Source organism: Budorcas taxicolor, chromosome 7 (genome assembly GCF_023091745.1).
Source record: "Budorcas taxicolor isolate Tak-1 chromosome 7, Takin1.1, whole genome shotgun sequence".
In the NCBI taxonomy this organism is placed as follows: domain Eukaryota; kingdom Metazoa; phylum Chordata; class Mammalia; order Artiodactyla; family Bovidae; genus Budorcas; species Budorcas taxicolor.
In genome coordinates this window covers 95865188-95886249 of record NC_068916.1, presented here as the reverse complement: position 1 = coordinate 95886249, position 21062 = coordinate 95865188, and the positions used below count along the sequence as shown (strand labels likewise).

Genomic DNA, 21062 nt, shown 5'->3' with positions numbered 1-21062 from the left:
AGAGTTTAGATTATATGGATTCTAAGCTGGAAATTCCTTTGCTACTAAGGAAACTTTCTTGAGAAATCATCTTCCTGATTCTATGTACCCGAAGACAGCACATCAAAAGATGAATGACCAAAAGAAATACCGAAGTCAGAAAACTGCACACCATTCAGGCAAAATCTGGTTTGAGAGGAAGGCTGTTTGCATGATTAGTGAGCTTCCCCAGCTAGCCTGTAGGTGGGTGTGTTTAACAGAAGGAAGCAATGGGAACCCGCCTGTCAGCCAGCCTTTAGAGCTAATTAGCTCAGCATACAACAAAGATAAGTGAGCCTGGGAGGAGGGCCCCCTGAGGGGTCTTAAGATTCTGGGAAATGTCTGATTGGCAGATGTTAAAAGAGATTCTTTGGTAATCCTGTGCATCAATGAGCTGCACAAATTCAGACCAGGACTGCAAGAATCCAGGCATGAGGGCACTGTGCAGCAGGCTCGCACAGGCAGACACAAGATGGACAGAACCTTGGAATCCCTGAGACACATCATTGCCCAAGTCTTGCCTCACAGAGACCCGGCTCTGGTCTTCAAAGACTGTAAGTACTGCAGGGGAAAAAGTTTTTTTAGACTGTTTTAGAAAATAGTCCTAAATGTCTAGTCACATCTTATTTAAGTATGTTTTCTCCTAAATCTCTGTAGTCGTGTGCTGTGGTCTAAGTGGTATTTAACTTGTTCCTGACTTCAGTCAGGAGAATGATTTCATTTCACCTACGGGTATCAGTCGCTGGGTTACTTTTTTCAATGATACATCTTGCTAACAGTTTAGAAGTCTGTCCTAAAGTCTAAGACTCGCCTCAGACTTGATGAACTTTTCCAGATGCTCTTTAAAATAAATCAAAGCTGATTTGGTACTAGGATTAAAACAAAAAATAACTTGAAGACGATAATAAGATATATCCCCTTTTAAACCTGTTTAGTCCTCCATGCCATTTATTAGTTTTGTTAAAAATGTACTGTGTTTGAACTGTTTTGTTGCAAACAAAAGTTAACAATAAATCACCGCTGAGCTCTTAAATTTTGATAACAAATGATAACACTTTAGTTAAAAGGCCAATAAAATAAGATGTCTTCCCACCTCTACAACAACACGTTCCCCCTACACACACACACACACACACACAAACTAAACAACTATGCAGGGCAGAGTTATTTCAAAATCTTTTTTTAATGATTATGAAAAATAATTCAATCAAGATTTCCAATTCTGGCAATACTATTAAACCATTTGTCATGTAACTGTTTCTGGAACCAATTTGACTTCCTGCTGCTGCAAGACAGACTATCTTCGCCTTGTATCTTATCTACAGTGGGGTTCATATTACAAAGGGCTTCTGAAACAGAACTTTGCTATGGAGCTGCCCAAAAGGTAAAATGCATATGGAATTTTTTTTCTTTTTAAACTTCAATAAGTTACAGCTTTCTTCTTTGGGAATCTCATATGTTTGTCTCCATCAAAACATCAATGGTTTGGATTTTTGCTTTCTGATTGCCGAATAATGTTCGTTTCCAGATGTCCTTTTAGTTTATATTTCTCATATGTGTGATGCAGAGATGTTAGGCAATTTTATTCTATAAGATATTCTTCCTAGAAATCAAATTGTAACCAATTTGCCCTCTAAGGCATAAAGTGAAAAATCTGCTCTTTCTTTTTTCTTTCTTCCTTTATTTCTCTTTTGTTCTCTTGGTTTCTAATTTTCTTGCTTTCTTTTAAATACTGTTTTCAAGCATGTGTCAATAGCTGTGTTAGAACTAACAAAAATCTCTCCCCACCCCCTCCCGTCTAGCCTGGAATCTATTCAGGTTTGGCATGTTTTTTAAGTGAAGAGGCAAGGAAAGACTGCTTATCTCCTACCATAGCACTGAATTCACTAGTGAAGGGCAAAAGGGCTCTCGACTTAACACTTTGGATAAATTGTAGAGGACCAGGGCTCTTGCGCTGAGGGTTTGGATAGTGGAAACAGTAAAAAGAAATAGAGGTAAAATGTTTCACTGAGTTCACTGTGAATTTAAGAAACTTCACCTGAAGTTATATGGACCACTTTCTGAATCCAACTAAATCCCAGCAGCTGTTTACGTTTTACCAGAGAAAGTAAGATAGAAAAGGGTTAAAATAAAACGTAACTTATGCCCTGTCATCTAGGCCTTTGTGGAAACTCTTTTATGCGGCAAAGAAAAGAAGTGTCACACATTTTGTTTATTAACACGGAACGTAAATTTAATCAGAGAGTATTGCCTGATTACCCTAGAATGGGCTGACACTCTGCGACTGCTTGCAAGGCTTAATAGGCGTGAATTTTAACTACTGAGCCTCTCCCTTCAGGTGTTTCTAATCTGAAAAATGACTAAATGAAAGTAAGCCAAATGGCAGATTTCTGTGCCAGGGATTTTTTATGTTATCGAAACATCCAACCACTCACCATCCTCGTGGAATAAATGGGAACAGGTTCACAGACTTGCTGAGGCAGACTTCACAGGGGCCTATGCCCTGCCTTGGCAACCTACCATGCATATGCCAGGGTTTAGCACATGGACTCATTTTCATTGGCACAGCCCTAAGTTGCTACCACTGCACGCCTGCTTCACCCAGCCTGTAAAAAGTCACCATCAACCTTGAATAGCAGGTTCTAAGCAGCCTCCTCTCCTCTAGTCACTCCTGGCTCCTTTTCCCCCCACCCCAGGCCAGCCTATTTTTTGCCAAAAGGGAAGAACTGAGCACCTCAGCACATCACTGCCAACTCCATAAGAAAAATTACTACCTTGCTTTCCTGCAAGATGAAAGGCCAGTTCAATGATGTTTGAAACCATACACAGTTGAACAAAGGAGCATAGAAAAATAATAACAGTCTGTGTTTTTCTAAATTTCTCTTCTGTAAATGCAAAGGTAGTTTGTTTTTTGTTTTTTTATCCTTTTATTCTTCTGAAACGTAGAATACAAGAGAGGTACATTTGATTAATTTGCTTCCCTCACTTGGCTTTCAATTTGTATAAAAACAAGCAATAGTAAATTGAATTTTCTCCTCAAGTTGGTCAGGAAAAGTACCCAGGGAGTTTTCTGGTCTGAGACTAATGCACATGGGGATAGTTATATTCATTTAAAGAAATAAAATATGAATGCTTTTCTCAGCCAAGGAGGTCTTCCACGTGGCATTTTGTATTGCATTAAATCTCTAGTTTATTTTAGGCAAGGTGTTCATCTGACAAAACTTGTAATTTGTTTATTTTCTTTCCTGAAAGGAAATGAATTTCATGACATTTTCCCCCTTTTCTCTATTTCGAGTTTCAAATGAAAAATAATAGAAAGAAATTTTAAATGAGGTGGGCTCTAGGTTTGTAATTTGTTCATCTAAGCTGACGCGAGACTGTTCTCCACTGCCTGAAAGTCTCCACTTTGTAACAGGTATCTCCAGGAGTCTGTACTGCCCGACAGAATCTCTTTGCAGAGGAAGTAAGGCATATGTCCTTGTTGCCTTCTATTCTTGGCTTTGTGCAGCATCCAATTTCTTTTCTTGTGTCATCACAACCTAAGATGAGCTATCCTGAAAGCAGCCTGTGTCAGCTTTCTTGAGTTTGTGTGTAAGCTTACTATCTGTTGGCCATAGTTTAATGGATTCTCACATGCTTGCCCAAATGAAGTCACCACCCCCCGATTTCAAGATGTCTTCATGTTCAGATCCTATCCTGTTAACTCTTCAAATTGCAAGAGCATCATAAGCTTATCTGCCATCTTTGGGATCTTTCTTCATGCATCATTAGTAATGCTAGGATGTCAAGTCCTCATCCTATGATTAAGACACTATGCTAAGAATGTTTATTCTTCACAGCATGTCAATAATGCAGGTACTATTGTGATTTATAGTGAGAGAAGTGAAGTTGCTAGAGCTTAAGGTGACCTGCTCAAGGCCACACCTAATGAAATGATACAGCCAGGATTCAAATTCTATATTCCAACTTCTCACCTTTAACTGAAACAAGACATTGCCTCTCGGAAGAGTTATGTTGCTACGCCATTTGTGCGGTCATGGCAGTGTCTGTCAGGACAACAGGTGGGACTGAAATGGACCTTTCTGGGTATTCGGAGAGAGTCCATTAAATAAGCTTATCTGAGTGGAAGCATAATAGGGGAGTGAGAGGGGAAGGGAATTTTTTGAAGAGAAAGAACAGTTTGCCGAAAGGCAAATCAGGCAATACAAGAACGACGCATCAGGGAAGGTGGCGACAAGGCTGAAAAGGCAGGTGGAATCACGCTCCAGTGTAGGCAACAGGGAGCTGTTGGAGTTAACAGTGATCCTAGATTAGTTCTGAAAGCATAGGGAATTATGTTGTATTGGGGAAAAGATTGTATTGACATCTGTTGAAGGTACACTTCCTGATATTAAGTTGGGGAGAACTACAGCTTTTTTACAGCAAGAATCCTTTTGCCCATTCAGGCAAGATACAAGAGTTGTAAATGTAAACATGCCTATAGGGAGAAACCACTTTCACTAAATAAAGCCAAAATTATGACAAACTTTCTCAAACAGATAGTTACAAACTATCTTAGTTGTCACCGAAACCCTGAGAATGTGTTGGTTTCTAGCACTGATTTATAAAGTAATGTGTTAGATTTCACTAATGTTCCCCCAAATTTTGCAATGAAAACAAATCAGGTGGAACCTTTACTAAACATTGCACAATGAGAAGAAAAATTTTTCACATATTTGAAAGTTGTTAACTCTTCCATTTGAGGAGACACTTTTCTGTATGAAAGCTTATATTTATCCCAGTTAGGTGAATACTTCAAAAAGTACATTTTTACCCTTTGGAAAAATTGGACCAGACTATAGAACCATTAAAAATGTCTTATTAATCGTGATTCTGGCTGTATAGAATGCAAGGGAGGAAAAATTCTCAAGAGTCAAGTATTTTCCCCGCCCCATGCTTTTTAGCATAGTTATCTGAAATCTATAGATTTGATGATACATTTATGGTTTCTGCATTTCACGTAGAGGAATGGAGTGGGAAGTGAGAGATGAAGGCCCTTGTGCAGTAAAATCCCTCCACGTATTGCATTGCATTCCACCACAGAAAGTGTGCTGGAAAGAGCATGGTTAAAACACAAAAAACAAAAACCTCTACCTCTTGCTAGCTCGTTTTAGATTAATGACTACATCCTAATTACAATAATTTGAACTCTGATAATTTTAGCATCTAAACTGTGGATGCCTGTTCTACTGAAGAAGCCTATTCAAATGCTAGTTTTACTTTATTGTAGGATACAACTATTTTTATTTTGACTTATTTCAAGAGAAAAATGCAGATTTCAGTCCAGCTATCTGTGGCATAAGCACTGTTCTCTTCTCCTTTTTTTCAGTAAAGATTCATTTGGCAGAGTTTAAGTACTAATAGTGCCAGAGGAAAATTTTTCAAAATGGAAAAAAAGGAAGAGGCTTCTTGATCACTTAATGGCAACATCTGTCTTAATACATTTATTTCTTAATATATAAATAAGATTTCACAAATCAAAAAGAATATTGATTGACACCAATCCTGGGATCAAGTCTGGTGCTTCTCCACGGTCTGCAGTCTCATCTCACCGTAGGCTTCTTTTTTTGCCAGTTAAGATTTGTTAGCCTGAGCTCAACTTTAACAACTTCTGAAACTCATGTGTTAAGTTACAGCCCATAATACGATACAGCTGCACAAGGGTGAGTTTCTAAGTTATGATTTTTCTGTTTAAATGATACGGTTTTACTGATTATGTGCTACAGATTGATTTAAGAAATGTAAGACAACTTTAGAAGCCTTTCATAAAAGAATCTTCTTTATTGAATACATTTCATGTTGACATTTTAACCCCAAAGGCTCTTATTCCTTTTCTTCCATGTTCAAATGCTCACATCAGTTTAATCTGTCAAGGTAGTTTCTAAAACTCCTATTTTAAAAGAAAAAGAGGGAAAAAAGAATCCTACTGAAAGTTTAATAATGACAAAATAGGCAATTATTACAGTCCCTGTCGTTTTCTACATTCTCTCTCTGGTGTCCTTGGAATCCTGTTTGCATTATGGTTTCACTTTGTTTTTCCCTTCCTCTGCGATGATAATCAGTTGATCCCTATTTTGATCCCTTCCCATTACACAGCTGTGGGAACCCATCATTTAGTTACCGCTCCTTTGGCACTTATGGACTGCATAGTATAGTTTACATTTTTCGCACAGGGCTCTGCCCCATGAGTTATAGTTTTGCTGGCATGTTTTTTTCCACATCTCAGTTGCAAGTCCCAGGAGGGCAAAGCCATAGCTTGACCTCTATGTAGCCACCAGAGGCATCCCTCACAGGGCCAAGCACCTAGCAGGTGTACAACAGACTCTTTTGGTCACTGATTCACTGGTTTTCTCCCTCTCAAAAAGGAGGAAGACTTTTCCCATTGTCAGGTGAAATATGACGAGATAAATGGTACTGGGACTGACTAAGCCATCATCCATTGACACCTTAATCACAGCCTAATTGCACACAGCGTTCAGTGGACAGCTCTGTGAGACAGGAGGGCACATCTTCTTCAGAAGAAGGGGTTCCGAAAATAAACACAGCCACCTCAGACGACTTCCCCAGAGTGCTGCCTCAGGTTGACCTTGGTATTCTGATATCACTCAGTCAGGTCCAACTCTTTGTGACCCCATGGACTGTAGCCCCGCCAGGGTCCTCTTTCCATGAGATTCTCCAGCCAAGAGTACTGGACTGGGTAGCCATTTCCTTCTCCAGCAGATCTTCCCAACCCAGGAATCAAACCCAGTTCTCCTGCATTACAGGCAGATTCTTTACCATCTGAGCCACCCGGGAAGCCCCTGGCCTTGGTAGAGCAGCCCAAATTATCCCCTGTACCACACTGGCACAGTGACTCAGATCGCCAGTTCTTATTTTCCTTCTCTCAGGCTACCCTCAACTCTGATTCACCAGAGGCTGTGTACATCAAGCTCTTTAGGGCTGAACTCTGTCTGTGCCTTGTACAAAAACCCAGTTAAATAGCTGTGGCAGGGTCACGGATAGCTTTCTTATAATGACTATACCGGGGGAAAGTTCGTGACGTACCTAAAGCCGCATTTGCACAGATTTGACCGTTTTAACTAAACAGAACTGGTCAGCAAAGCAACAGTGTTTGCTCTTTTGTTGTTTTTTGTTTTCTTGGGTCTTTGATTGTTATCTAAAGTCAACAGTCCTACAAAGTCTCTCCCTTTTTTAAAAAAATTGGCGTATAATTGCTTTACAGTGTTGTGTTAGGTGCTGCTGTGCAACCCAGTGAATCAGCTCTGTGTATTCACATAGCCGCACGCACCCCCACCCCACCTATCCGGGTCACCACAGAGCACCGAGCTGAGCTCCTGCACTGTATTGCAGATTCCCGCCAGCTAGCTGTTTCACACATGGTCGTCTATTTATGTCAGGCCTGATCTACCAGTCCATCCATTCTCCGCTCCCGTTCCTTCTCCTGCTGTGCCCACATACCTGTTCTCTACGTCCGTGTCTCTATTCCTGCCCTAGAACGAGGTCCCTCTGTTCTGTTTTTCTAGATCCCACATACATGCGTTAATATAGGATATTTGTTTTTCCCTTTCTGACTTACAGTGCAAATCCAATGCCCAGTGGTACGTGGGAAAGATATATACTTCCTAGTTGCTTAAGCAGATTACATCAGGTTTTTAGTCTATGTAGTTTTTGTGATTGGATGACATCATCTGAACCATGACGTACATGAAAACCATGATGTACGTTGAAAACTTGGGAGTTCAAGTGCTGCCTTTTAATGGTGGTATATTTAATGACCTTTTATTTTGTCTTTGTGATTCCATCTTGTTCCTTGATATTCTCTCTCTTAAAAAGTTACCTTGTACTTCCAAAGATTTTTTTTTCTTTTTTAAGTTTCATTTAACACAAGGAGCCTGGCCTGGTGCTCTGGAGCTCTGGAGCTCCTAGAGCTAGGAGGTGGAAGGGAGGGGATATATATAGATAGATAGATGGATATAATTATGACTGATTCATGTTGTTGTATGTCAGAAACCAACACAACATTGTAAAGCACTTATCCTCCAATAAAAAAGTATCATTTAAATTTCTCCCCCAAATGATTATAGCTCATCAATTTTAAATTCTAAAGGTGAAAATTAAAGCAAAAAGAATGATGTAATTTTTTTTTTTTTTAATATTTTGGAGAGTCTTCCAAGAGGTTAATTTTGTAAAGCAACCCAAAGGACTTAATTCCCTCAGAAAACGTGTTCAGGATGGAGAACAGGGACCAGGTCAGAAGAAAAGAAAAAGGAAACAAAAGAAGAAATATGATCAGCTGTCCAACTGCTGCAGGAGCTAGGCACTGACTCTGGAGAATAACTAAAAGAAAGCTACTAATGCTGGGAACAAAGCAAGACTCTACGCTATCTCATATCTGTGTGTGGTTGTGGCTACCTTTGAGAGACTGTCTACAGAAAAGAAGACGTGGCCCAAGTTTCTTGCATGTTGTACACGACACATAAGCGGTGTCAGCAAGATTCCGTTAGCCTGATCAGAACTTGTCAGAGCCTGAGAATGGTTATAAATGTTTAGACAGCTGACTCTGTTGGTCACTGTCCTGGTGTTTGCCAAGCCAAGCACAAGACCTAAAGGAACCTAATTTTGCATGAATGTCAAATTGTTAAGATGCCTTGAGCTTGCTCCTTAAATTATTTGGGAATCCTTTTCCTGTTTCTCCTCGACAAAACTAGGGGATCACATTTACAAAAACAAGGTATATGTGATTGAATTGCTAGAACAGAAAATGCTGTTCATTTTATTTAAAAATATCACCTGCTAAGAGTAATTTATAGTTAAAGATTATATTAAATCATTACATATCATAAATCCATCTGTTTGGAGGCAGAGAATCAATTTGAAACTATGTTTCTCATCTTGAAAGCCTCTAACTGGTTTATCCTAAAATGGTAGCCTTTCCAATTTGTCTTAGTTTTTGGCAAAGGAAATTTTTACCCAGCTAAAATTTTTGCTCATGTAAGGCATAAAGAAATAGGCTCCTTTTTTCTGATAGATTTATGACATGCTTTTAAGATCCCTTATTGCTGACAAATGACTGTCTTTCCAGTCAGGACTTACCTCATATTAGGTAATTGAACTGGGCAATGAACTATAATGTTTCTACTTTCCCAAAGCATAAGAGTTATTAACATTAATTTGAAATAAGTGTTAGTCCCTTTCTGTAGTTTTTCCTAAGAGCAGGTCTGTTACCATTAGCATTCATTAGAAAATGAAAAATTGTACAAACATCCATGTTTCCAGATTTTGGAAAAAGCTTCATAATAGCCAAAAAATAGAGGGAAGAAATACTACATGTTTTTGTAGTATTTCTTCCCTCTATTTTTTGGCTATTATGAAGCTTTGACTTTACCAGTGAATGATATTAAAAGAGTTTTCTCATTTCCATCTCTGAATTCTTCACATATCTTAGACACAAATTAAATAGCCCAACGTGTACAATTAGAGAATTTTCAGACATGAGACTATTTTCAGAATGTTTAATGATATGGTTTCCAATCTAGGAACAGTCAGTTTCAAAGATGCAATGTGCAAGCACATAATCATGCCCTTTCCTTTCTTTCTTCACCTTCTCCAACCACAAATAATAGCTAACCCTCTAGTGTTTACTATGCGTGAAGCTCTATTCTGAGCATTTTCCATTTTAAGCTTTACAGCAACCCTGTAAATACTGCCTTTTACAGACAGAACAGGGGCACTTGGTAGGTATCTCGGCACAGGAGAGACCAGATTCAGACCCAGGCATTCTGACTCCAGTTCAGTTCAGTTCAGTCATTAAGTCATGTCCGCCTCTTTGCGACTTCATGAACCACAGCACTCCAGGCCTCCCTGTCCATCACCAACTCCTGGAGTCCACCCAAACCCATGTCCATCTCATGCTCTGTCGTCCCCTTCTCCTCCTGCCCCCAATCTTTCCCAGCATCAGAGTCTTTTCAAATGAGTCAACTCTTCACATCAGGTGGCCAAAGTATTGGAGTTTCAGCTTCAACATCAATCCTTCGAGTGAACACCCAGGACTGATCTCCTTTAGGATGGACTGGCTCCAGAGTCCTAGCTTTTAACTACCTACATACACTGCCTGCCTATGGATAAAATGGGGAAAGACAAGATGCAGTACACATTTCATTGAGTTTGAATCAAAACCTCTACTTGAGGACTCTCCTATAACAAACTCTCTAATCCATGGCACATTTACATCTTCCGAATCTCAGAATTCCCATATGAAAACATAGGGCATGTGTCCCTGTTGGCACCTCCATCATGCCCAATCTATGGAAATGACAAGATTTAAGTTTTTAGGATTCATGGACCTAACATTCCAGGTTTCTATGCAATAATGCTGAAGGAGCTGAAGTTGAACAGTTCTTTGAAGACCTACAAGACCTTTTAGAACTAACACCCAAAAAAGATGCCCTTTTCATTGTAGGGGACTGGAATGCAAAAGTAGGAAGTCAAGAAACACCTAGGGTAACAGGCAAATTTGGCCTTGGAATGTGGAATGAAGCAGGGCAAAGGCTAATAGAGTTTTGCCAAGAAAATGCACTCGTCATAGCAAACACCCTCTTCCAACAACACAAAAGACTCTACACATGGACATCACCAGATGGTCAACACCGAAATCAGATTGATTATATTCTTTGCAGCCAAAGATGGAGAAGCCCTATACAGTCAGCAAAAACAAGACCAGAAGCTGACTGTGGCTCAGATCATGAACTCCTTATTGCCAAATTCAGACTTATATTGAAGAAAGTGTGAAAAACCACTAGACCATTCAGGTATGACCTAAATCAAATCCCTTATGATTATACAGTGGAAGTGAGAAATAGGTTTCACGGATTAGATCTGATAGACAGAGTGCCTGATGAACTATGGACGGGGGTTTGTGGCATTGTGCAGGAGACAGGGATCAAGACCATCCCCATGGAAAAGAAATGCAAAATAGCAAAATATCTGTCTGGGGAGGCCTTACAAATAGCTGTGAAAAGAAGGGAAGTGAAAAGCAAAGGAGGAAAGGAAAGATATAAGCATCTGAATGCAGAGTTCCAAAGAATAGCAAGGAGAGACAAGAAAGCCTTCTTCAGCTATCAGTGCAAAGAAATAGAGGAAAACAACACAATGGGAAAGATTAGAGATCTCTTCAAGAAAATTAGAGATACCAAGGGAATATTTCATGCAAAGATGGGCTCGATAAAGGACAGAAATGGTATGGACCTAACAGAAGCAGAAGCTATTAAGAAGAAGTGGCAAGAATACACAGAAGAACTGTACAAAAAATAGCTTCATGACCCAGATAATCATGATGGTGTGATCACTCATCTAGAGCCAGACATCCTGGAATGTGAAGTCAAGTGGGCCTTAGAAAGCATCACTACGAACAAAGCTAGTGGAGGTGATGGAATTCCAGTTGAGCTATTTCAAATCCTGAAAGATGATGCTGTGAAAGTGCTGTACTCAATATGCCAGCAAATCTGGAAAACTCAGCAGTGGCCACAGGACTGGAAAAGGTCAATTTTCATTCCAATCCCAAAGAAAGGCAATGCCAAAGAATGCTCAACCTGCCACACAATTGCAATCATCTCACACACTAGTAAAGCCTCTTGATGAAAGTGAAAGAGGAGAGTGAAAAAGTTGGCTTAAAGCTCAATATTCAGAAAACGAAGATCATGGCATCCGGTCCCATCACTTCATGGGAAATAGATGGGGAAACAGTGTCAGACTTTATTTTTGGGGGCTCCAAAATCACTGCAGATGGTGACTGCAGCCATGAAATTAAAAGACACTTACTCCTTAGAAGGAAAGTTATGACCAACCTAGATAGCATATTCAAAAGCAGAGACATTGCTTTGCCAACAAAGGTCCATCTAGTCAAGGCTATGGTTTTTCCAGTAGTCATGTATGGATGTGAGAGTTGGACTGTGAAGAAAGCTGAGCGCCTTAGAATTGATGCGTTTGAACTGTGGTGTTGGAGAAGACTCTTGAGAGTCCCTTGGACTGCAAGGAGATCCAATCAGTCCATTCTAAAGGAGATCAGTCCTGGGTGTTCTTTGGAAGAAATGATGCCAAAGCTGAAACTCTAGTACTTTGGCCACCTCATGCGAAGAGTTGACTCATTGAAAAAGACTCTGATGCTGGGAGGGATTGGGGGCAGGATGAGAAGAGGATGACAGAGGATGAGATGGCTGGATGGCATCGCTGACTTGATGGACATGAGTTTGAGTGAACTCCGGGAGCTGGTAATGGACAGGGTGGCCTGGTGTGCTGCTATTCATGGGGTCACAAAGAGTCAGACATTACTGAGCGACTGAACTGAACTGAAATGAAGTTTTTAGGATAAAAGCCCTCTGAGAGGCTTCATGCTCCTTCCTTCTAGGTTGCCAAAGGAGCAGTCTTCTTCCTCCATCTCCTACCCACTCCTTGTAGATTTTTCTGCCCAAGATCCTACCAGACAAACATTTTTCCTGGACTCACCCAGATGCATAAGAGCAATCACACATTTTTTCATGCATTTGTGACCTTGTTTTTCATGAATGGAGCCTCTACAGACAGCACAGCACCTCAAAGGCAAAGGACAAGGAAATCCGTGCCCCTGCCTTTCTCACCCACTTGCATAAGGCTTGGGCACTGGAACAATATAATTAATTTCCAGTTATTAAAAGAAGCAAAGTCCCCTTGCCCTGTTGCTTATCAAATTGTACCCCCTTCTTCATGGCATACTTTCCTATCACTCCCACACACAATTCCTCCACTGAAGCATTACTATTTTCCCTACTCTTTTTGTCAAATGCCACTCTCACTTTTGGGGGGAGCATAGTTTCTACTACTTTCCCCATCCTGGTCTAAATCTCATTTTTCTGAGGAGGTGCAGCTTAGGCTCTCTTCGTCTACATAATTTTTTCTGTCCTTTTCAGTCAACATTTATCTACTTTTCTCCTTAAATGTACTTAGTTCAGTTCAGTTCAGTCATGTCCAACTCTTTGCAACCCCATGGACTGCAGCACGCCAGGCCTCCCTGTCCATCACCAACTCTTGGAGTTTACCCAAACCCATGTCCATCGAGTCCAGTGATGCCATCCAACCATCTCATCCTCTGTCGTCCCCTTTTCCTCCTGCCTCTAATCTTTCCCAGCATCAGGGTCTTTTCAAATGAGTCAGTTCTTTGCATCAGGTGGCCAAAGTATTGGAGTTTCAGCTTCAACATCAGTCCTGCCAATGAATATTCAGGATTGATTTCCTTTTGGATGGACTGGGTGGATCTCCTTGCAGTCCAAGAGACTCTCAAGAATCTTCTCCAACACCACAGTTCAAAAGCATCAATTCTTCAGTGCTCAGCTTCCTTTATAGTCCAACTTAGTTATTGTGCCATAAATTTTAGAGCTCTAAATATTACCTTAAAATCACTTCTGTTACACAATGTAGCAGTTTAATATTTTGTTAACAAATTATATTATGAATTCATTATTTCTGCACTCAAACTGTAAATCTTTATGTGCAAAGGCCTATTTTGACCTTTTTTTGTTTCCTTTTTGACTCTGTGCCATCAAGGTCAGGGTCCCCAGATAGACCAGGGCCTCATTGCTGGTTAATTGTGTATTCTGTTCCACTGATCCCAGAGATACTACTTTCAAATCCTTTTCAACACTATCCTCCAGGCAGTCAACATAAATGGAGAACTGATACTTTAAGACAAAATTACTTCGATCTCTGTTCAGCATACCCATAAGCTCTAGTTATCATGAAAGTAAAACCCTAGCTGGCAAGCAACTAGCAATCACCCTACCCAGGCTTCATCTTCCTGCACATACTCAACCATCTCCAGCTGAGACATGGCTATCACCAACACACCCACGCTGTGTGGGCACCATGGTGGTTCATATAAAAAATCTCCTATTCTAGAAGGAAGTCTTAATCTCTCCATGAATTGTACTTTAAAAGTACTCCAAGAGTACTTTCACCTCTCTTCTGTGTTCATTCCATTGCACGGTTCAGATGTGGAGTATTGTTTAGAGTCCAGATGAATTCAGCAACTGCTTCTACATGAACAGGCCTGTGCTAGATACCAAGGAGGATACAGAGAAGAATGAACCAGAGTGTCCATCCTCTGGAATCACAATCTTCTGTGAGGTAAATAACATACAGCTCTTCTCTATAAGATGAATGGTTATCCCAAGGCATTTCATTCCTCTGGCCAGAAGTAAGCCCAGCCAAGTCTGACTTGATAAATTTAGCCAGGAGCACCACATCCATTTTATTAGCATGGTTTATAGGAGATTAAGTGCTGAGACACAGGGCCGCTGATGGAATAAGAGCATTCAAGGAAAGGCCATTCATGTGGGCTGGAATCAGGCAGTAAGGCATGATGGAGGAGGTGGCATTTCCTCTGAAATTTGAGAGTAAATTAGATGGCTAGAGAGGAGAGGCAGAAACAACACTCAGGGTAGGAAGGAGGACTTGAACCAAAGCACGGGGAAAAAAGCATGCAGTGTGTGTTCAAGGGCAAGTGAAGTCACTGCCTTTGCTGAAGCTAACTGAGGCTTTCTGCTGGAAAGGGTCAAAGGCTGGACTGTTAAGGTGTCCACACTGTTGGATGTCTTCATTGGTCCACTGCCTTCTGTGAAGCTTTAATGCTAAACTTTATAATCAGAAAGAAAGCTGCAGGAAGGGGGAAACCTCACTTAATGAAAGACTTGCTTGGAGATCTAGTCACTCCTCTGGAGACTCTCATGTTCAAATTTCAAAACACAGTGAGAAAGAAATTACCCACAATAATGCCTATCAACTGCATAGCAAATTGTCTTCTTATTGATAAAAAAGTATTCAAAACCACTGAAGAGGTTTGTTTTAGTCAGCTTGGGCTGCTGGAACAAAATACCACAGACTGGGTGGCTTAAACAACAGAAATGTAATAGTATTTCTCACAGATCTAAGATACAGTTGCTGGCAGAATCAGTGTTTTGGTGAGAGACCTCTTCCTGGTTTACAAATGGCAGCCTTCTTGCTGTGTCCTCACAAGGCTGAGAGAGGAAACTGTGGTGTCTCCTTCTGCTTTTATAATGATACCAGTCCCATCGTGGGGCTCTAACCCTCATCAGTTCAGCTCAGTTCAGTCACTCAGTCGTGTCCGACTTTGCGACCCCATGGACTGCAGCACACCAGGCCTCCAGGTCCATCACCAACTCCTGGAGCTTACTCAAACTCATGTTTATTGAGTCAGTGATGCCATCCAACCATCTCATCCTCTGTCATCCCCTTCTCCTCCTGCCCTCAATCTTTCCCAGCATCAGGGTCTTTTCAAATAAGTCAGCTCTTTGCATCAGGTGGCCAAAGTATTGGAGTTTCAGCTTCAACATCAGTCCTTCCAATGAACATTCAGGACTGATCTCCTTTAGGATGGACTGGTTGGATCTCCTTGCAGTCCAAGGCACTCACAAGAGTCTTCTCCAACACCACAGTTCAAAAGCATCAATTCTGCACTCAGCTTTCTTTATAGTCCAACTCTCATATCCATACATGACTACTGGAAAAACCAAAGCCTTGGCAAAGTAATGTCTCTGCTTTTTAATATACTGCGTAGGTTTGTCATAACTTTCCTTCCAAGGAGTAAGTTTCTTTTAGTTTCATGGCTACAGTCACCATCTGCAGTGATTTTGGAGCCCAAGAATATTAAGTCTGTCACTGTTTCCACTGTTTCTCCATCTATTTGCCATGAAGATCTTTGCAACCCCATGGACAGGATAGTCCATAGCATTCTCCAGGCCAGAATACTGGAGTGGGTAGCCTTTCCCTTCTCCAGGGGATCTTCCCAACCCAAGGACTGAACCCAGGTTTCCCGCATTGCAGGCAGATTCTTTTTCAGCTGAGCCACAAGGGAAGCCCAAGAATACTGGAGTGAGTAGCCTATCCCTTCTCCAGAAGATCTTCCAGACCCACGAATCGAACCAGAATCTCCTGCATTACAGGTGTATTCTTTACCAACTGAGCTATTAGTTTACATCTAACCTCATAAGGTTACGTCTAACCCTCATAAGGACTTCCCTTGTGGCTCAGATGGTAAAGCATCTACCTACAATGTGGGAGACCCAGGTTTGATCCCTGGGTCAGGAAGATCCACTGGAGAAGGAAATGGCAACCCACTCCAGTACTCTTGCCTCGAAAATCCCATGGATGGAGGAGTGTGGTATGCTACAGTCCATGGGGTCGCAAAGAGTCGGACACAACTGAGCGACTTCACTTCACTTCAACCCTCATAACCTCATCTAAACCTGACTATCTCCCTGTGTTCCCAACTTTTAATAACATCATATTGTGAGTTAGGGCTTCAGTATATGAATGTGTGAGAGACACAAATATTTAGTCCAGAACAGGGTCTATTACATGTGTCTGAGAAAGCAACGTGGAGTAATGGAGAGTGATTAAGAAGTCTGATATGCAAAGTCAACTCAGGGGTTATTTTGGTTTTTTCTTGTTTTAACTCTCAGATGTTATAATCTGATAGAAGTCACAAAAAGGAACTGGATTTCATGCGATCATTCCTAGGATCTCCCCAACAATTCTCTCTCCTTCCACTTCCTCTCATACCCCCAGCCTCAGCCATTTGATATTCTATTTCTGTATAGTAATTTTTCCAGTTAAACATCAGTAGCCTTATCAAAGGCAAGACCTATGGATGGCCTATGAGTGTTAAACCCTGAAGTTGGAAGGTCACTCAACTTGTTCTGACTCCAGCATCAGCCAGGTTGTTACCCATCTGATTTCTCTGGATCTCCAGCTCAGGATTCACTGCCTCTCTCCTGTCTGGTGTCTAGACTTCCCATGAATGATTAGTGTATCTTGTCCTGCTTATGAATAAAAGCCCTTTTCCTTTAGTGTCCATTCAAACAATGTAGAAACTCTTCAAAAAGCATTTCACTAAACTTTGGGAGAAATAATGCATAGCCAAAAAAATATGTGTTCCAGACTATAGCCCCCTGACCCTCAGGGAGAAGGCACAATCAGGCAGAGAGACTTGACCTTGACTTGTATTCATGCCCCTCTTCCCAGGAAACCGGCTCCAAGGCCGTCCTCAGTGCTCTGTCATTTGCTGTTGTTCCTCTTGTGGTCTCTTCTTCAGTCATTTTTCCTTGAAAGGAGGGACTGGAATGTGAGGCTTAATCACAGCCCCTTCTGAAGCCCATGACTGTTGGGTGTTTACAGTGTTGCTTTTAGCCAGAGCAGAGTACTGGCTGAAGGTTGATCAGGACACCTCTTCACATGACACAGACTGACATTCACTGTGACAATTCCAAGCTGGCAATGTGTCATATCAAGTGCATGGAGAAATATAAATATTAACCCTTTGCTTTGTTTGACTGCCAAAGACAAGCATCAGAAAAATGGTCCATAGAAAGGGGTAGGTGAAGTAATTCTTGTGCAGAGTCCCCTATACCTTCCCTGCCAACAGCTTCACAAAGGCAGCACATCTTGCGTAACTTTAATGGCATCAGCTATTCAGCCACCATTTATTATGCTTCTAAAATCCTCCTGATAGGTGTAGACACGCATGAAAACAACTTAAATTCCATTTTAATTAGGAGTGGCTCAGAATGAGCAAAGAGCGAGACTATACATCCAGACCAAACGAAGTTGAAACTCCCAAGGCTGAGTTAATAGCTGTGTGACTGGACTGTACCCTGAGCATCTTTTAACTTCTTATCTCTAGGTTGCAGATGATAATACCTATTTCTAGAAGGTGTTGTAAGAGTTAAATGAGAAAATGCCTAATACCTGGCATATAATAGGCACGTGATAAGGGAGACGAGAAGAGCAACTTCTTCCTACCCTACCCAGGGCTTCTCCAACTTTAATGTGTGTTGGATTGCCTGAGAATCTTGTTAAAAATGTAGACTCTGGTTCAGTAGGCCTGGGGTGGGGCCTGAGACCCTGCATTTCTAACAAGTCCCCACGTAGTATCCATGCTATCTCAGAGCACTGCAGTTTCCAGGGGAAAGGTTTAGAGATTATTTTGGGTTTGTTTTCATTTTAAGAAGCTATTGTTGGAGGTAGATCTTTAAAAAAAAAAAAAGAAAAAAGAGTAGGTGCCAGCCAGGAAGATGACAGAATGGAAAGGCATTCAAGAGGGCAGATAGAAGCAAGGGGCTTGCTAGCAGCATAAAAGGCATGAGAGAGAGAGGGGCCTGGGATTTGATTTGAGGAGAGAAGTTTGGGATGAGAAAGAGAATCAAGACATAGGGCCTTCTGTGACTTGTCAAGGAGCTATTTGCTCTGCAGGTAATGAGGGACCCACAAAAGGATTTTAAGATGGGAGTGATTTAATCAACGAGAAGGTTCTGAAAGATTACCTGGCAACAGCTGGGGATGGGTTAGATGGGAGGGTGGCTGGAGTCAGGAGGGTACTGTGGTATATATGGTGAGATGTGAACCCATGAAGCAGTGGCAATATTAACTGAGAGGAAGCGGTGATCAGAGACATTGGGATATGGAAGGGACAGAACTCTAGCCCTTATTAGGTCTGGAAAGAGGAAATTAAGTTGAAAGTTCCTGTCAGTTTTCTGATTTGTGTGACTGGGTAGATGATAATATCACTTTTTAAGTGGCTCAGGAAACGAGTTTTTTGGAAAAGAAAATGGGTTGAGTTTGAGCAATATGTTGAATTTAAGCCACAAACAAATGGAAAGATCTACTAACAAAGCTGAAGTTACAGGAGAATGTAACCATTGGCGTATATTATGGTAGATGGATGAATAGAGATAGGCTCTGTTATTCAAGAGCAACAGAGTGAAGCAGGAAAAGACGAAGACAAACAAGACTCTCACGCAAAACACCGTGAAGGGTGAGCAGAGGAAGAGAGACCCATGAAAACGACTCAGAAGAAATGATAGCAACAGGGAGAATACAGTCAAAAAGGCTAGGGATATGAAAGTTTCTAGCAGAAATTTATCAGCTGTGTCAAATGCAGTTAGAGGTCAAATAAATACGGACTGAAAGTTAGAATTAGTGATATTTGCCAGAGTTGTTTCGGAAGCTTAATGTAGCAGAACGCCGGATTGTGGTGGGTTAAAAATGAACGGAAGATAGAGAAGCAGAGAGAGTAATACAGAATCTTCTCTCCAGCAGCTTGGGCTATATTGAGAAAATCTGAATAACTAGCGACCAAAAGTAGCCCCGAGGTCAAGTACTTCTTTTGATTGATTATGCATTTATTGTTGTCTTGGGCATACATATGGCTGCTGAGAAGCAGTGAGGAGAAGAAACATTTAAAAATAGAAGGGCAAGAGAATGCCCAGTAGAAGCGACACAAATTCACGTGAAACTGAGGGAAATAAGGTGGACCTGAGCACACGCACAGATGGGTCCCTACACGTAAGGAGAGATATCGCATGCTTGGTGGCCTAAGTTTGTAACATGAAAGTTGGGGTCATGGCTGGTCCGTGAAGGTGCAGCTGCAGCTGGAGTCTAAACTGTGCCGTGAGGACTTTCCTCACATTTGGGTGGTTTTGTTCAGCATACGTGACCTTTTGTTAGCGTTCTCTTTGACGCTGTCTGTGAACTTTGTTTGTTACTACCTCAAAAAAATAAAGAAGCGTGTGCTTCATAAATAAAGCATCTTCAGATATGCTGATCTTGGAAATTCCAAACAACAAGCTGGCCCTCTTCCCTCTGCACTCCATTCATCTGGTTTTCCAGTCGACAAGAGGAGATAGAGATAGAAAGATGAGTTGTGTGTGTGCATGTACATATGTTGCACTTTTCAGAGGTGATGACATACACAAGACCATCAAAGAAATCCTTCAAAGTTGCAGAATAAAAGATCTGAAACCTGCTACTTTTATTCCTCCATAAATTTTACTTAGTATGTACTTTGAACTCTAATCCACACAGTTTTACATGCCAAAATTCTTGTGTTCATTTTACCTAGATAAGTATGAGTCTTCATCTTCTTACTCCAGGTCTTAGCTGAACATCATTCAGCAATGAACTAACTTAAAATAGCAGCCTAATGGCCCTTGCTGACTATCAGAGCAACAGACCGCTGGTTTTGGTTTTAGGCTTCAAGACATCACTGCTGAATTCTGGAGATACCTACAAGTAGAAAGATGGATCAGCTGGCTCAAAAAATACTTGTTTTCCTGGACATGGGAGGGAGTGGAAGTTAGGGAGCAGAAACACAATTTAGGAAATGAAAGTTCTATTCTGAGTGACGTCAACTGGTAGAAAATATCACTTCAAATATTTCTGAATGAATGAAAAATGTCTGTGATTACTAAGCTCACCTCGACCAATCAGCATACATTTTATTGGTTAATTCAATTATCTCCCCTGACAGTCTTATATTTCCCGGTTTATTTCCCAAAATACATCTTAAATACTAAAAACTGCAGTTCTTAAATATATACAGACATCCAATTCCTTAGGCATCTCAATAATTTTCCTGAACTATGCCCTGTAAAGCTGGAAGCTGATCAGTGACCTAAGAATGAAGTAAAAGAGCCAGGTGCTCTATTCAACAGCTTAGAAGGTGGTTGTGAAATATTTTTGCCTCCAGATCAAACTGTGACTCTCCTGATTTCCTGCAAAATAGCAAAGCCCTACATTTTGAAGCACATATATTCAGAAATCTATCAGGAGGATGTCAAAGGGCCTAGACACCATACTACACAAAGAATGTTTGAAAGAAAAAAGCTATTTAATCTAGAACTTGAGGAAACCTGAGAGCTTTCTACATTAGTATGCCTTCATATACAAGTGAGAGACACCAATTCAAAATGGCTTAAGGAAAAAGCAGTTGTGTTGGTTCAGGAGCTCAGACTACGACATGAGAACATAGTCTGTCTTTCCCTGTCTCTTGGTTCTGCCCTTCTCCATGCTGGCTTGCTTTTCAGCTGTGATTTCCTCCTTACTTGGAGCAGCACCACACTTCTCTCCCATACCTCCAACAATCTAGTGAAAAAGGAGAATCCAGTCTTCCACTATTCCCA

The 21062-nt window shown here is 41.0% G+C and overlaps 1 protein-coding gene across 1 annotated transcript in view; it reads left to right on the top strand.

The window, feature by feature from the left end:
* Window positions 1-490: 490 nt before the first annotated feature.
* LIX1 (limb and CNS expressed 1) overlaps window positions 491-21062 on the top strand; it is a 52873-nt gene continuing 32301 nt past the window's right edge. The window contains exon 1 of the mRNA XM_052644200.1: window positions 491-572. Coding sequence (XP_052500160.1) covers window positions 491-572 — 82 coding nt within the window. The remainder of the gene's footprint in view (window positions 573-21062) is intronic.